At 35.5% G+C, this 18,818-nt stretch overlaps 1 protein-coding gene across 1 annotated transcript in view; it reads right to left on the bottom strand.

Moving 5' to 3' along the window:
* gpc6a (glypican 6a) overlaps window positions 1-18,818 on the bottom strand; it is a 152,514-nt gene that overhangs the window by 55,312 nt on the left and 78,384 nt on the right. Inside the window, exon 4 of the mRNA XM_062415969.1 lies at window positions 3,844-4,009. Within this exon, the coding sequence (XP_062271953.1) occupies window positions 3,844-4,009 (166 nt within the window). The remainder of the gene's footprint in view (window positions 1-3,843; window positions 4,010-18,818) is intronic.

Raw genomic sequence — 18,818 nt, 5'->3', positions numbered from 1 at the left:
TTTCAACTAAAATCATGTTTTGTTGTTATCGTTTATGTTCATTTTCATCTTCATCCTCTATTGGATTACAGAAAAATAAATATAAATATAAAACTAACATTTTAACATATGCACTCATCTACTGTAGTTACAAGAAACAAGAAAAATAAATAAAACGCTTCATACAAGATTTATAAAGAATTCACGAGTGTGGTATGTATCATAGAGGAAGCACAGAATTATTAAATGTTTCTCTGGTAATATGGATATACACAAGTATATAATTGCTTAAATATCTCATTTTGCTTTGTATATAACAAAATGTGGCATTATTTTTGAAATTACAATGATTTCAATGCCTTATTATGCAGATTTAACTTGTAATTTATTTACTTTTCTGTGCAAATGAAAGGAAGCCAGTATAATCTGTTGAATCTGTTACAGTGGAGCAACAAGACATTAAGTATATTTATTGTTGGCTTAAAGCAGAAGACCTACTCAACTGTTGCATCTTGAGTTTCTTGTTTCACATTTTCAGCAGAGGCAAAAGACACACTGTCTTCTACTGCGTTTCATCAAATGAAATACACTTTTTTATGGCAAAATGATGACATACATTCCTTGATCTTCATTTTTCCAACAAAAAAAATCTGCCATGTGATGTGACTTTCATGTGTTGTGCTGTGAATCAGTTTTTTTTGTATTAGCAGCTAGCGAGAGAGAGAGAGAGAGAGAGAGAGTGAGAGAGAGAGAGAGAGAGAGAGAGAGAGAGAAAATAAGGCACACTCCATTTATCGTTTCATATTTGCTGAATGTTTCGACGATATGTAAGCAGCAGTTAGTTAAAGTCACCATGTGTTTTGGGAATGAGGGAAGATGCAGAGAACATTTCTATAAATGTTTGAGTGGAAGCAACAACAGAAAAAAAAACAACAGTAAGTTCAGTCCTGTGGTTGTGCTCCGTGCTGTGATCATTGACAACTGGCTTTTTAGATTTTGCTGTAACACTACTTTGCAGTACACTGCAGTGTTATATATCCATTTAGCAGATTATTTAGACAGCATTTGTATTATTATTTTTTATCAGTCTATTTTGTCTAAAAATCATACAGACAATATGTTGTTTTAAAAGCTATTTCATGAAGGCCTATGAATATTAAGACATTATTTTTAGCCATATTTCTCAGGTTTAGCATTTTTCTGTATTGAGCTGGAAATGAGCCATGGACACACAAATACTGTTGGCCTGGACGGGCTTCAGGCTTGTTCCATTGGAAATGCTTAGCTCATTTGACACGATCATTATCTTGCAAGTTAACTCAATTTGATTACAAAGGTTAAAGAAAAATGTTATATAATACACCCTTTTCAAAGCAGCCATTTTGTCATAGTAGGAAAAACACAGGTATAACTAATGAAATGAATAATGGCACTGTTCTATTCAGCCATGCCAGTGAGTCAGCATGCACAGTGGCAGGGACCTTGAATTGGCTCATCTACACTGAATGCAGCTAGCATTCATGTTATTAATTACACCTTTGCATTTTTCTAGGAGGCTATGACATGCAGGTGTTGTATTTAGTGTTGTCTATAGCCCTGATGTTGCTATGCTAGAAATGTCTACATATTTATCTTGTGTGTATACTAGATTTAGTCCAGTTTAACCTACAGTCATGTGAAAAATTAGGACACCCCGTTAAATATTCACTTCTTTATTAAGAAATGTTCACAACTGATATGATACACCTGTGTGTAATATACAGAAAGTTTTAGAAAAGTATTTTCTTCAGTTTGAATTGTTTCGTTATATTACTTGAAACTCTCAATATTGTTAAAATTGATATCAAATATTCATATGTCCAAATATGTCAAAAACACACAGGCTCTCATAAGGGTGTCCTAATTTTTTCACATGACTGTATAAGAGTTTTCTGCTTGGATTCTTGACTTCTGGTGGAAATGAGTGGAGAATGTTTAATGTGTCATTTGTCAAGACACCAAAAACATTCATTTTACTTACATGTGAAACTACATTAACAATATGTTAAACATGATGCATTCTCAGTTTCATTCAATGTTTATTATCTATAACAGATGCTCCGATAGACTTCTAGTATGTTTTATTCCACTAATGTAAAAATGAGCTAAGATCAAGTTTGTACATTGGAAGAAAGATGAAAAAAAAATCATTATCTGGTTTTAGTTTCCACTCGTCATGGAGCAGAGCTGTCGTGGCTGTCTTTTTTTTTGGGTCTGTTTTTGAAAGCAGGAAACATTTTTTATTCATTCCATAATTGTACTACCTTCAATTGGATTTAGAAAGATTATAGACCATTTTCAAAACTCATCTCTCTTTTCTCTCATGATGTGGAAGTTTAATACTAAATAAGAAAAGATTTGAATCTCTTTTCTCCTGTGGTCTTATCAAGCAGTGGTATCAATAGTGACATTTAAAGCATGAACAGGTCCACAAGTAAATGTCATTGAGCGTTCCTAAAAAGTTGAAGGCTATGCCTCTAATCTAACCTCTAATAAGTGATGATTTGAAGGGATGACAATGACAGACTGTGAAAAGGCTCAATCCATAAATTTCTATAATGCAGAGATGTGCTCCAGTGGTGAGAACTGACCTGTGATACATTTAGAAGTTTTCTCTGAAAGGCAAATCAATATTTCTTGCAAGCTGCATAGTAAGCAAATCGAAATTCTTTAGCAACAGATAATGAATACAAAATGTCAGCAGACATCAAAAAATGAGTCTTTCATAGTGAAAATAAACATCCCTTGGGTTCTAAATGTCTAATTATAATACCTTCAATAACACAGTGTCTTTCCATGGGAAAAAAAAGAAACCACAAAAGAAAACATCTGCATGAAAACTCTTGCAACATTAAAAATCCACATTTTCTATAGACTACCTCAAGGGTGTTTTTGTCTAACCAGATTCATCATTCTGTTGCAACAACAGCTTTTTCCATTACTGTCAAGCCTAGCGTCCCTTTGCGCCAATAGAAGTGCCTCCTCACAACTGAACAAGACACTAACTTTTTAACACATGTCATAAAGCTGTGAGACATCTCATTCAGTGCATAGGGGCCCGTGTTGATCTGAGACTTCAGACGTGTCATCGGAGAGAACGAGCGGTACGTCATCTGATGGTTTCTCGAACGACAGGCCTGTCACAAAACAGCCAAAAGCTTTGAAGTGCAGTTCACTTGACACACAGTCTTCAGGGATGTCACAAAAAAAAAGAAGACATAGCCCCATTTTAAAAAATCTGTTAGTGGGTGGGTGGGTGGTTGGGGGGGGTGCTGGAAATGGGGTACATAACAAATAAAGCACTGGCCTACAAAATATCCAGAGGGAACACTCTATGTGCCTCCTTGGTGTCCATTTAACAGGAGGGCTTACAGCAGCCAGCTACTTACAGACTAACTGAAGTGCTATATTACTCACTGAGCTCAGCTGGAAACACTATAGAAAATGTGTTTGCCTAGGATCTGCTCTCCTTTATCAATCCCAAACAGCAGGGACCAGAGCTTTAAGCACTATGCCAGGGTTCCAACAATATCAAAAAAACATTTCAGACAGAAAAAAGAGGGAATGGTTGCACAAATAAGATTTCAGTTTTGTCTCTGTAAATCCTTTAGAGTGGAATCTAACACAGCACATCCTACTGAATTCCCACAGAGACTATTCAAAGACACTGCCTTGGAAAAGTAACATGCAGACTTAGAAGTACAAGCTCAACTAGGCACACAAACAGACAGATAGGCAGTCACACACACAAAGATTACTGAGAGAAGAAGAAGGACGGGTGCAAGGGCACTCGTTTTGAATCAGAATTCTGTGTTTTTTTCTTACCAATGAAGAAGTTCCATTCAGCATCTAGGTCGGCCTGGTTTGCTAGACAGCCCCTCATAACGTTGTGACAGTAGTTGTGACAGGGTTTCAGCCCAGGCATGCCGCGGCAGTATGGACAGTACAGCATCTTGGTCAAGGCTCTGACACATGCTGGTACTACATTCACCTACAGAGCAAAGAAAGATTCTGCAGTTATTTAAAGTCTTTTGAACCTAAAATGGAAAGAGAAGAGGTGGTACAGTCATGTTGCCCCCACAAGTGACATTTTCATATTTTAAAAAACATCATTAAGTGTACATAGAAACCATTGCATACCACAGGCAGCACAAATAAAACAATCAATAGTAAGGAATGCAATTCCCAATTGAAACTTGTGGGGGAGGGGGAATCAGACACATTACAAGTCTGACAAACATCCTCACACTACATCACATGTTCTGAAGCCCTGAAGTGGGAAAACCCTGCAGATAAAACTCTATGACAAGATGAGATTTACAACTCTGTCCATCTCAATTCCTTGTGAAGGCTGTGCCTTTTGTTGTTGGGCCATGTCATTGTACAGGCTTGAATGAAGGCGACAGGATTCTCACATCTGCTTCCCTTCAGAGGTGCGGATGCAGAGCGAAGAGTACATCTGATAATTGGCCTGTCAGCCTCTGTATTCATGCTTGACTTTAGATTTTGTCCAGCGCACACTCCGGAGACTGCTGTGTGTGCGTGTGTGTGGGGGGACGTTTGGCAGATTGGTCAGTGGTATTCATAAAATGGACTGTAAAACTGGAGACCACCTACTATATTTAAAGGGTTCGGCTTGACAGAGACACCAAACTAAGGTCACACGCCCCCCAAAAAACCCCAATAAAAACCCAAAAACAAACAACAAAACAAAACAACACAACAACAACGACACTAACGACAAAAAAGATTTTAAGGGACAGTTGAATACATGAATTAAACTAGTGTCTTGTTGGAAATGGTATGATCAGTGCAATGCAAATCATGTCACTACCCTGACGCACATGTCCATGGTGTTGAAGATTAAGTCAATACAGGGGGATGTAAGTAAAATTCAATGCTATTTGTTGAGGTTAATTAAGTATAAGCAGTAAATAAATTCTCATATTACCAACAAAAAAAGACAGAGTATTGTGGTATCAGCAACCATCTGTATTGTTTTGTTCAGCAGTGATATATTTTATCATTACACACAAGATAGCTAATATGATATGATATATGTACTTTAATTGATAACAGTGAATAGTATAGTTGTTATATAGTTATTCAAGTGTTAGAAGAGAGCATCAACATATTACTGTACACATAGTATATGTCATAATACTCATTGCTGATTTAAGCTTTGTCAACATTAGTATTGTGATAACAGAGAGTTGGATGAAAGAAGAAAGAAACAGTGATATAAATATAGCTGAAGATTAAAGTAACAAGAAAAAGAAAACCCATCAGTGCACTTTTGTAGTACCATGGCAACATCTGAGGCTGTGCTACGACACTACACCCAGCTCCAGTCTTCTATCCAGACTGTTTTTTTATCACTGCAGTTTGTCTTAGATTTTGGTACAATGACTAGACCACCTGTGTGTGCATATGTGTAGGTGTGTAAAAAGAAAAAAAGACGAGAGGAAAACAAGGAAGAGGAAGAGAGAAATGCATGCTATTAGTGTATTTGCTTCCACTGCTGCTTGGCAGCTGGCAACAAAGATCAAATGAACCATCTTTGACGTCTGCAATCTGCCACAGACATCATACGATGTCATGTAGGAAGGCCAATAAACTAGGTTGCTAGCTGTCAATTGCATTGCTCCATGTCATCTGCTGGTATGTGTTCTTGTGTTCATATCACTCTGGGAGTCTGGTTAACATATGGGAATTGTTCACAAACAAGGTTCTGATTGAACACATTTCACAGCTGACATGATTGGAAACCATTATGTTAGGCTTCTGTGGAATTATGGCAAAAGGTCAAATAATCTGATGCTGGTAATGAATTTGCTGGTAAGAAAATATTACTTTAGGATTCATGAATATTAAATTAATGACTTAAAGGTGACTCGTGAGTCAGATAGTTACTTGAAAGTAATTTAAATTGATTAGAAAATGGCTTGGATGAAATAAATACTGAAAAGCCACACAAATGGCCAATGATAATTCAGTATTCTATCAAATAAGCTAGTGGGAGGGGGTAAAAAGTAATTGTGCTGTACTTTAGGTATCTGCTGTCAACTTGATGGACCTTTCACTGTCATTTGACTTGCAATACATAAATGTGTTAAGTTTCACATTTTATTATTCACAGTCAGTTCTGGAAGGAGTACAGAAGAAGAAAAAAAAGAAAAAGAAGAACAAACAGACAGAACAGGCTGTAGAGAAAGCCAAAGACAATGCCAGAGATGCACAGAAACAAATACCAAGGAAACAGAGAGACACATAGAGGTGAAACAGACAGCGAGAAAACCGGACAAGCCACTAACAAACAAACAGATTGACCGTGCAGGTGCTATCACCACACTTTGACAGGGAAACAGAACCATGCCATCACAGTATTTGTCTTGGAGTTAAAAGCTTATTATATAACTTTTTATTTTATTTATTATAATGTGCATTTGTTCATAATGATTTTCTACAATTATGTACTATAATATATTGCTCACAAAACACCAAATATTTGCCTTGACTGACTTACACACCCAGCTTGTACATAATTTAGCTGTCTATTGGCAGCACACATATAGGTACAACCTTTAGATCTCAATCTGGCCATTCTGTACCTTTACTTTACTTTCTGTAATGACAAAATCAGTATTATACATTTAAATCAATGAGTCAAATCCGACTGCTACATGCAATTCATGATACAAGGAGATCAATTATACTTCTTCATTCATCCCCAGTAATCTCTCTCCTTCTTCCTTGTTAATGAGCCAAATTCCACAGATTAAATATAACACTTTTCTTTTGAGTTATTTGAATTATTTTATTTCACAAGCTATTTTGCATAAACATATATTTGCTATAGTGACAGATGAACAAAGAGGGAGAGCCTCTCTCTTTTGTTTTCTTTGTTCAAGCTCAGTCCAGCCACTGTACCTGGGCAAGAACATTAAATCTATTTTATACCACAGTCATAAAACAAAAACAGAATGACTTTGGAATATACTATATAATAAATTCACCATGCCACTGCTATTATATTAATAATAGCAGCAAAACAGAGGACCCTAATGAAAATAGTATACTGTATCATTTAACATCAGCATGCCATTGCAAATGTCAATTTGTACAATTTATAATACCATCATACTTCTTCTTACAATTTGTACAATAAAGTACAGTATCCATTCATTCAAATATTAAATAATTTAACAAAGTACTGGGATTAATCTGCTTCAGTCAATTCAATTAAACTTGGCCCAGTTTCTAGATACCCTATTTAAGAAATATGGAGAAAACATTGAGAGAATTTTCTTAACTGCAGACCCAACTGCACTCTTCTTATATCCAGTGTGACTTTTAGTGGGAACCAAAGAAATATGTTTCATATTGCAAATAGTTAAAGTATTATATGCTGCCCCAGAGCCGTTTGGTAATATTTGCATTAAGAGGGTGCCTACTAACACAATTATGTTACAGGGATTTTTAAATCATTGCAGTTACTGTGCCCAGCAGTCGCTGTGTGCCCTGGATGAAGGGTAATCTGATAATCTTGTTAGCACTTATTTACAGTCGAGTGGATGGGATATTTCACAGCAGGCTGAGGGAAGGACTAGGCAGCGAGATGCCTCAGATCCAGAGTAAGATTAACACACTAATCTACTCATCTGATGTTTAAGTGCTATGATAACACTGCGTGGAGTGCATGTGTTTGTATGTGTGTGTGTGTGTTTCATAGAGAAATACTCCACTGAGTGATGTGAGGCATAAACAGTGGCCTACTCATTAGCCTACTGCTTTAAAATAGCAGCTGGAAGATGTGCAGCTGTTAAGACAGACTCCTGAAGTGAGCATTGATGGAGGATTAAAAATGTAAGATTATAAATGCACTGAGCAATGATATAGCAAGCCAAGTCTAATTTCATTTCTATAAAGGCTCACAGTCGGGAGCCTTTGCACTAACCTGAATTCAGTATCAGCATGAGACATATCTCAGATAACTTGGAATACAAATAATTATAGTAAAGAAGACGAGGCTCAGTTATTATGTTAATGAGTGATAACTCTTAGAAGACATCACCTTGTCTATCCGACAGGGTGTTGTCATGCACATATGGCTTGAACTCCCTTTAGGGGTAACAGAGTGGGGAGAGCACAGATGATGGAAATTGCTTTGTGCCACCAAGTAATGAAGTTGTGAGAAATGACAATGACTTTGCAAGCTACCGAGGCCAATCAAGGGGAACACTGGTGGGACAGTGAGATTGTCGCCAAAAAATTGTCTCAATAGTTCTGTCATAATTATTGTGACAGGTTGCTTTGCTTCACATTGATTGGACATGGATGTAAGACTGCATTGCTGCCCCAGTGTCCCCACTCAATTCCACAGCCATTAGCGTCAATGGCAATATGAGCGATTTGTCACTGTGCAAATCAGACGACCATCTGCTACCAAGAGAAACATGTGCCCGGCCGCACAAAACGTCTGTGTAAAAAACTTCAGGTTGTTTTTTTTTTCTTAAAGGTTTACATGCATGTTCCAATAAAAATCTGAAATGAATTCCTTAGGTTAGAAGAGATAGTAAGAAGTATTAAACATCAGCTGGAATATGCTGACAGAACATAACAGTAAACCCTTTTCAAACACTAGCCTGACAAGTGAGCTAATGCCTCTTTAATCATACTGTCAGATTAAAAAAAAAACAAAAAAAAAAACAACTGAAAAAAAGACAAGTGACAAGTGAAGACGAGATGCTTTTTCTACTACATAGAAATAATGCAAAAACACTCATAAATTTAAAGACCTACTTTCATCAGAAACATTTCTAATACAGTACATTATGTATCATGGCATGTATGCATTTGTTTTATTTAGTGGTTTTCAAGACATTGCTCATAAAGCGCAACTGCTGCTTATCACAAAAGATGGACAACAGAGCTCTCAGAAGCTTTGTACTAATACATTAACATTGCATTTAAGAACAAGGTAAAAGCTCCTTTTGCTACACTTAGTACTATTTTTTAGAGCATAATATTGTGTTTGTTTTGCATTACATTTACTGGACAATTGCAGTCACTCATACGAATTACGTTTTATTTGCACATGAATGGTTGTTTAAACTTAGTGAAGGAGTTAAACCTGAAGTATCTTACAGTTATGTAATATTTTCAAGCTCAAACCCAAGGTGGTTACACAGGCAGCTTAATGGTCTGAAGGAATATCTTGCTGTCTCCAGTGAAACAATATGTCAATTTAGTGAAAACCAGGTTTATATGAGGCTGAAACCAAGTCAAGCATAAAGGGGGCATCTGGTAGCCATTGCACTTCTGGTTATCTCATATGCATCCTTGTTGCATGTCATGCCAAAAAATAATCTGAAAAAAAAAAAAAGCCTGAAACAAATATTTATCTTTAACAAAGCAAGAGAATATGATTAAACTTTTCAAAATTCTCTTAGAATAAAAAGAGATGCAATTTCTGTGCTATGCATTCAACATGACATTTATGAATGTTAAAAAACTAAATAAAACACAAATGTTTGAGGACTGTTAGTATAAAATGCTTAAAATTAAACTGCTTGTGGCACAGGCAAAAAAAAATACACCATCAATAACGTTAATAAATGTAGTGAATCTCTGACGCCCATGTCTATAATAGATTATAAACATACATGTGTGTTATACTCTCTTATACGCTTATAGCATTGTATAACCATAGTTATAATCATTAATACATATTCATAATTCTTCATAACAATAATCATAACACATTATAAAGTATTTTATAATGACTTACATGATCAAGTATAATACTTCATAATTGCTGGTCACGCTAGCATTTTTTGCAAGCATCATAGTGTATTATAATTGTCATAGTTGTAATACACTAAAATAATTTTATGATGCATTATAATTACTGCTATAATTATATGTGATCATAAGTGACTTGGGTGATCATAAGTGACTTGGGTGCTGTGATATAATGAATTCCTAAGGTATACATTACCATTAAGTTGGTTTTAGGTTGCCATAAGTGGTCATTGTTTGCTTTAAGTAAAGTGAAAAAAATAGTATTAAATCTATACAGGAATAACACAAAATGTTGTAAAATGAATGTATTTATTTAACGGGTCATTTAAGACAATGAATCGACTACTCATATTTTACACAACTTTTTCATCATCAGTTAGCATCATTTTATTTATTCAAAACCGTGCAAAGTGCATTGAGGGAGAATCCTCATTTTCAATAATGCCATGGTAAAGACATAAAATAAATGCAGACACAACTTAAATCAAATAGCAATAAAATAATCATACATGTGTATATCAATTAAAAACAAGGCCAAAAAGTAAAAGTGTGGGATTTGACAATGACACTAATAAATAAAACAATAAAAATAAATAAAAACAATTGAAAACAATGACAGTCAATAACAGTGAATAACACTAGCAATTAGACCTAATTAAAATAATTGGCTCGACAATATTAATGAGGTCAACTTCAAGTTTTGAAGCATATTCCAATTATGTGGGACACAGAGACTAAAAGCAGATCTTCCTAACTCTTCACAACTCTTTGATGATGAACATCTGAAAGATGAAGATTTACATTTCACTAATGTAATGCTTCCCCAATTCATTCAAATACTTAATTGACTAAAATTATAGATAATAATTGAAACACGTTTTACTTCAACTGTAGCTGAATTTTTTTGTTTTATGTAAACAATTGATCAACAAAAGTGACTCCTTAAGAAAACTTGGTGACTGATAAATGATTATAATAATGCATAATGAAATGATTAGAATGTATTACAACTATGTTAATTATAACACTATGATCCTTGCAAGCAAAAAATGTCAGCTAGTTATCAGCAATTGTGAAGTATTATGATGCTTGACCTGATTATAATGTATTTTGAATCTGTTTATAATGCTCTATAGACATGGGCCTATGTGTTAAACATGTGTAAGTGGGCAGGAAAGAAGAGCTTAGAAATCTTAAAGTACCCTTATCATGACGATGTGATACATACACAAGTATTTTGTTGGTGGTTACTCCTTTTTTAGTATTAGCTTTAAAAATTACAACATGTAAATGAAAGCATGTCATTTATTTCAAAATATGTTATATAACAATATAACCCTTCAAACATTGCTTTGGGACACTGTGCTCTAGGAAAAACAGGATGGTTGCAGAGAAAAGGAAGGAAACACAAGGGGGTTTGGGAACATGTGAACAGTTTTTGTAATGAATGAGCTCTATTGTGATGCCTTGCAAAGGCTGTCCGCTCCAGAAAAACACAGCGTCTTTTAACCATGAAGGTGATCTTGCTTTAACCAAATAGTTTTAGCTGCCTAAACATAGTCACACCTTAATCACAGAGGTGCCAGAGCAGAAAATGCTCATATAGGTCCTTTTGGAAGGTGCTGAGATAACCTATTTTGTAGGGGTTATTTCCCTAAAAAATGTTATTATTATTATTATTATTATTATTATTATTATTATTGTTATTATTATTGTTATTATTATTATTTTAACATAAGGACAGATACTACACACACTTCACATTGAGACGCGAATGTGTGGTTTAATTATAATGACACCTCCCAATTCAAAATATACAGGTACAGGTGTAATTTAAAGTTGTTTAATGTTTCTTATATATCCCAGTATATACCAGTAAAATAGTTTAAATATTGTTTAAAATGTATTGTCCAAAAAACAAAAAAAAACAAAACAAAAAACCCACAATAGATGTTTCTCTAGATATAAAGAAACCGGCCAGCACTTTGTCTCACTGCAGCTGAAGCATTACACTTGTGTATTTCTTGGCAACACATAGTTTGCTGGAACAATATCATAAATATCCACACAAATAATTGGAAATTATCAAAAACATTTGCTTTTGCAAACCACGGACACAACAGTTCACAAATACATTAAAATACTAAAAGGATAGTTAAGATAAGCAAATGGGTAAACATGAATATTGATTCTTCAGTACATACAGTTGCACGCTCAGTACAATATGACTTTGTATGCACTGAGGTTGTCATTGATAATAAAACACGGTCTGTAGCACTTTGTACTCTCACTAATCAACTCTCCTTTCTGTGCTTCCGCGTGAACTTTAGAGTCCCTGTCTACTCAGCATGTTAAATATAAGACGGAACCGGAGACAATTCCACAGAGGCTGCACTAAAATCAGTTGCTGTCAAATCAGTGAATGTCTGAGACTGACAGAATAATCCACATGTGAGCAGCTGTGCCTCTATGAGGAACACACTGGTACTTGGCGGCCTCCTGCGACCCACACGAGTCAGCTCAAGTGTCTGTCTTTGCCGAGGCATGGGATTGCCCGTTGATTTACCCTGACACGTACTATGTTATGTGGCATGTCTGGAGCAGCAGTTGGGACTGTTTCTTTAATTTACCAAGACATGTGCAAACATGTTAAAAGCCATGCCCATGCTACTCAATGACAAGGCACAGTATACCATGAGCACACCATCTCTAGTGTGTACAAGACCCGCATACTCTATATTGTTATCCATCTGCCAGGGTGCCTCCTGGATTAAAGCGCAGCACTCACCCTGTGTCCATCTGACTCTGAAGGTCTGCAGCCTAGCCTGAATGTCAGAGGCACACAGGTCTCTTGTGGCTGCCAAGAAACCTCTGGACAATGTCACAACATAACCCTAAGTGCATGTTAAATAAAGATGTGGTGCCACACATTTTAAATCAAGGTGCAAAAATGTAGCCATAAGATGTCATGTGGGTTGGTCCAGTCAGTTTATGTGAATATTTGATGAATATTTTATTACATTTTTGCCAATTTTCCATCCTTTTGTGTTTTGTTCTAGATGTCCTCCCACTCAGTATCAGGCTGACTGAGTATATACAGTATCTTTTAGACTTTTGAGTATAAAATGGAATATAGCACATACTGTAAAGAGAAGTGTTAAGTATATTTCTTTATTATCCTTTCATATCATGTCCTTGTATTTCAGACCACAGGCTGTCTCATTTTTTCCCAACATTCTGCAGTTCACCACAGATCAAAATCTTTTAATTAAAAAGGACATCTTTGGTGCAGCACATTTCCCGATGACGTGCCAACCTTTTTGAGCCAGTTGCCATCTGCCGTCACAGCACTGTGGCTGAGGCCTTATCCCCAGCAAGCTGTGTGAGCTGCGAGCCAGTGAGAGGGAAGGAGACAGACAGACAGCGAGAGAGAGGGAGTGAGAGATAAGTTTGTTCGATGCATCTGTAGAAGTGGGCCTCTGCTGAGAAACATTGATGAAACATACTCTCTTATGAAGAGGGTCACTTAATCTGTCCTAAGCAGGATCTGCTGTCAAATTGTCCTCATCCACAATCCGGTTGTGTAACATCATCATCACATTTATGACGATACAGATTTATGAATGCTACGAGATCATCAAGAGGACACTGTACATTTCACCTCCTACAGTAAATTAAATGTGAACATTTTGTCTTTGTGTTTCTTAAACTAATATTGGAGTGTCTGAATTAGGAGTAGAATTAGTACAGAGAATTTACAGGCACCTCATTTGGTGTGATGTATTCATATAAACCTATTGTGCATCTTGTAATTTTCTTAATAAAAAAAAACAAAAAACATTTTGCCTAATTATAAATCATGACAGTCTAATGGAAACTATTTTTTGATATTGTGCTTCACTCTACTGAGTGTTCCAGCTAAATAGCTACAGTTTAATGTGAAGTGATGGCTAGGAATCTTACGGCTAAGAGCTACAAGCCATAAATGACTGCCTTAATGTGACAACTGTGCTAATTAAACTTTTTCAAACCTTTCTCATTATTACTCTGCAACCTGCTACTGGCGTGACAGTACTTGTCATTCAGTACTGTAGTGAAATACAACAGTAAAGTGAATCAAAGTAAAAGTAATTTTGTTTGTTGATGTTTGACATGTACTCTTTCAGTGCCCATTTCAACAGCACATTTACACTGGAAACAAATTTAAGTGTTTGCAAAAGGCCAGTATGCAGAGTGAAAATGCTCGATTTTTGAATGTGCTGTTGATGGATGTATTGTCCTGCATTCATGGCACAAAGAAAATAGAGGAGCAGCTGTAAAATAAACATAATACAAATAATCAAAAAATAAATTGCAGGTGTTGGGACAAAAAAAGTTCTACATCTTCATAAATAAACATTTTGCTTTGCTGCCTACACACCAGCTGCATCCTATCCTGTTAGAAGTAAAGTAACTATGAAAGATACTAACTGCAAAGACAGTATACTATGACAATTAGTATGTAGCAGAGGTTTTCTAAGTGGGAGTGAGCCCTCCCAGGGGGGCTTTGAAAAGTTTCAGGGAAGGCTCACAAAATGGAAGTGAAAAAAAGGAATTTTACAGTTTTTTCCCATATTCCCAGAATCAGACACTAATAAATTCTTTCTGACAGACCTTTTTTATGTATTTGGTGTAGTCTGAATTATGTCAAACAGTAATATCAGGCTATATTCATTCAATTGATGAGATGAATCAAACTAAGCAAGTAAACAAAGTGTGGTGGGAATATGTTACTTTTTCTACTTAAGTAAGTACTGTGGATGCTTTCAATTCAATCCATATATAGTAATGTTATCATCCCTTTGGTCCCATTTATTTTTTGTAAATTTTAAGTACTTACTCAGAAGGGCATTGATGTCTGAGCTCATATTGTTGAATGTTGAATGCACTTAGTGTTTTGCCTTGCCATGTGTGGGGTAAAATGGTGCATGGCAGTGACAAGTAGACAACAAAACAAAAAAAGACACTGAAGAAAAACTATGCAAACCAAATGAAACTGATTCTGATATTTCTCTCGTCAGCAAAGACTGTGCAATGGCAGAGCATTAATCTAAGGTAAATGTTGTGTAAAGATTAGAAACTGCCTTCGAGCTTAATGTTAAATTATCTGACAGTTCGTGGTAGAAAATGAGTGTATAATGAGATCAACATGACAGTATAAGCCATCAGGAAAAACAAATCCCTCGGTACAAAATACCCTACTTCCTTCTACCGTCATGACTAAGTATTCACCATGCACTATGCCAGCTTCCCATGCTTATGCAGAGCGAGTGATAAGTGCTCAAAATGCCTAAACTTTAAACCGTTCAAAAGGTCCAAATCCCTGCAATCTTCTCTGAGTAGGTCTTAATGTGGATGGACTATGTTTTAAGTACAACTAGGATAAAACTCTTAATGGTCATCATAAACTGTAATCCAGAGAGATTCTGCTCTTAATCCAGGATCGAGGTCCAGGAAACTGTCCACTACAAGTCAAGTGCAATCCCATTTTATGGAGCGATATCTCTCCTGTTCTGACTAAACTGCAAACAGAACTGTCTGTTAGCAGTAATTATGTATGGCTCATCATCGTCAGTGCATCATCCTGAGTAAAAGCAGCATGGAAAATTGAACAGACAGATGTTTGAAAGCAGCTATTTTATATAAAAGGCGCATTACGTCATCTTAGAACCTAGCTTTTGCAAAATGCACAACTGATTTGGTTAGTCAAATTAAAGCCTTAACAGTGGTTAGTTTGTGTCACCAGAGGGTCAACTACACACACATTTTTTACAAAAGGCCTGTGGCAGAGACAAGATACTTTTTCCACAGAGTTATACAATGTTTAATTTAGACCAGCAGACATTTCCTCATTTTAAACTCTGCAGTATGTACAAATGAGAAAGGTGCATGTTCATAACCCCCTGAACTCCAACAATTAGCAAACAAGTATTATACAATAGTAGGTCTTTATGCAGTCACAGTGACAAGGAAGAAGTTAGGTTGATAATTTGAAATAATGTACTACAAAGGTGCCTTGACTATGCATGACTAATAAGATTAATTGTTTTTTAAAAGTACTTGTTCATGCTAAATTCTCTCGATGTCCCCACAAACGGTCAAACAGTACAATACGCAGAAATCACAATTATTAAAACTCTGGCTTTCATTTTAGATCCTAATTCTCAGTGGTGGTAAGTAACAGTTTTGAAGTTGTTGTGCTACTATTTGTACTTACTTGAGTACTTACATTTTATGCAATTTTATACTTCCACCCTACTACATTCATGTGGCAAACATTGTACTTCTACTACATGTATTTTGTGTGTGATGAACAATGCAAATGTTAATGAATGCAGACTTGAAACTAGTTGGGGTTTTGAACCCCAATCTAACAATTTGTAACCTGGTGATAATTGAGTAACATCTGGGAACCATTTCCAATCTCCTCCTGTTTGACTCCCTGACTTAATCACTCCCTTTGTCATTGTAAACTGTCCTTCTGTAGCGTTTCTGTAGCATTTTTGTGAATGCAAAACTGACTTACTCATTGATAACTATACTGTATTAAAATACTGTCTGATCACTACCATTTGGCCCACTTTATAAATGTGCTGCTCTGCCATTGTTCTTGGTTGACTAACTTTCTCAGACTTTGTCTACACTACGCTGTCTAATTCTTCAAATGCTCTTTCCATGTGAAAACTACTTGTATACACATTTCCATGTTATTTTTGTAAAGTGTTCCGACCACAGAGACACACCTGGACAACAAAAAAACACCTAAATTACTTTTTTGTCTTGTTTTCAGTAAGCAATTTGCTCTGATTAAATCATTATTTTATAGTTGCAATGCAGTCGGGCAAAATTCTGTGTTCAGCTATATTGACATTTAAATATTTTAAATATGATATCAAACATTACATAATACATTGTGCTTACTGATTTGTAGTGTATGCCAATTGTATTTGTCTTTCTGTATTTTTTGTTTATACTGCTATCATGGCCATATCACTCTTAGAATAGAAAATAGATTTTAGTCTCAGTGAGCCTTTTACTTGGTTATATAACAGCAGGAAACTTCTGAATAGGACGTTGAATGATTTCTTTAACATACAGTATACTACCAGTATACTTACTTTTCAAATACATTTTTTTACCTAAAACATACAATGCTTTTTTTATTGTGCAAACTACCCCAAAGTTCGCACAAGTTCTCAACTTTTAAGACAATATATATGAGAAGTCTCTAAAGTGCTTGGAAAAATAGAAATTTTAACATCTGGGCAAACTCTTTCTGCTGTGGCAGTCTCCACTGTTTTTTTTTACCACTGTTTGCTCATGAGTGATTGGCTAATTTAAAATAAACTGCTGAATGGCCAAACAGAGAAAAACACAGACTTTCTAACAATTTACTTCTTGTAACAGTGACACACCTTTGCATCATTCTACCATAAAGCCTATAAATTCTTATTACTTGTGGATATGAAACTGAACAGGATGTTCCTTGTATAATATTGTGCTTAAACTTAAGAAGTAAATAATTTGTATGTACTCTTAAGACTGAATTATAAGGCAGTGGAAGTGGCTTTATGGCGCTGAAAGCAGCAAGTCCTGAGGGTGATTCTTAGGTCAAGGTGATTTGTCATGCTAAGCAACTTTTCACCTCCAGTTCTATGGTTGCTCACTAGGCTGACAGCCTTCAGCAGTGCCACAGTGTTTCCTGGCTCCTCTTTATAATTGATGAGGAAGCAGGGAATATGGGATTTGATCCAGAGTGAGGATGCCTTTTAGGCCCAGGACAAATGTATAGAGGCAATCACTCTTCATTGAGAATGGCTATGCCACCAAGGACTGGTGAAAGCTAGCTCAGTGGTAAGCTAAAAGACAATAATAAACAATTTAAGATGACTGACTTAGAGATGATACATGGCAGCATAGTACAGCAGGGAGCATATAACACTTTAATATGTACATACTATTACGATGCAAAATCCCACATTCCTCCATAATTATGTTAACACACTGGATAAAAAAGGAGGATGATAATTTATCAAACTGGTCCAGTTTCAGACACATTGGTGCATGTTTATTAAAAGTTGGCAGTGCTTTGGTATGTGGTTTAATGATGAATATTTGTTAAAGTAAATTATCAAATTGAATGTTCCATTTGACTGTGTGTAAAGACGAAATTATTTTTTAGATGTATTTTATTTCAAGTCAGTTTTTAAAAGCAATTGTTTAAACTTGTGAAAAAGTAAATTTTTTACATAATACGTTTCCTAATTGCAGGTAGATAATATTGACATTGGAAAGATTAGCAACTGCCATTATTACGCATCTGTAACTACAGAATTCTGTTCTGTTCTTGTCAAAACTTTACTGAAAGTCCACCAATTAAGCATTTCTAAGTAGTATACAAACATTGAAGAAAATGGTTTATAATACACTATTGTGTAATTATGTAGTCATGAAGACTGAAAGTAAAGTACTCTGAATACTGGTTTTATCCCGTTTATAGTTGTTGTATCCGTTTTATAAAATGAAACAAAATGCAACATGTTATCTACAAACAGCAAACAGATTTGGTTATATAATTTCACCAGTTTAGAAGTCAATGAAAAACGGTTGCATAACTTTTTGTGTTTAACATGGAATTAGAAAACATATCCACTAAGCACATATCCACTAAAACATATTTCTAATCCCCAGCATCTGATAACTCTCTAAAAAACATATTTATTTCTCAGAATTTAATCAACAAATTTCTCAAACCAAACGCTAAACAACAACAACAACAACAACAACGACAGAAAGGAAAATCAATATTAATAATAAAATCAAATCAACTATCTGCATGGAAAATGTCACTGATTCTCCTGATGCGCAATGTTAAAAAAGTAACAAAATGTGAATAGCAAAGAAACACTGCAAACAAAGCTACATGAGAAATATCTAGGGAAATGGTCTTTAATCTT

This window comes from Scomber scombrus, chromosome 1, assembly GCF_963691925.1.
Source record: "Scomber scombrus chromosome 1, fScoSco1.1, whole genome shotgun sequence".
Classification (NCBI taxonomy): Eukaryota; Metazoa; Chordata; class Actinopteri; order Scombriformes; family Scombridae; genus Scomber; species Scomber scombrus.
This window is presented reverse-complemented; position numbering and strand designations above follow the sequence as displayed.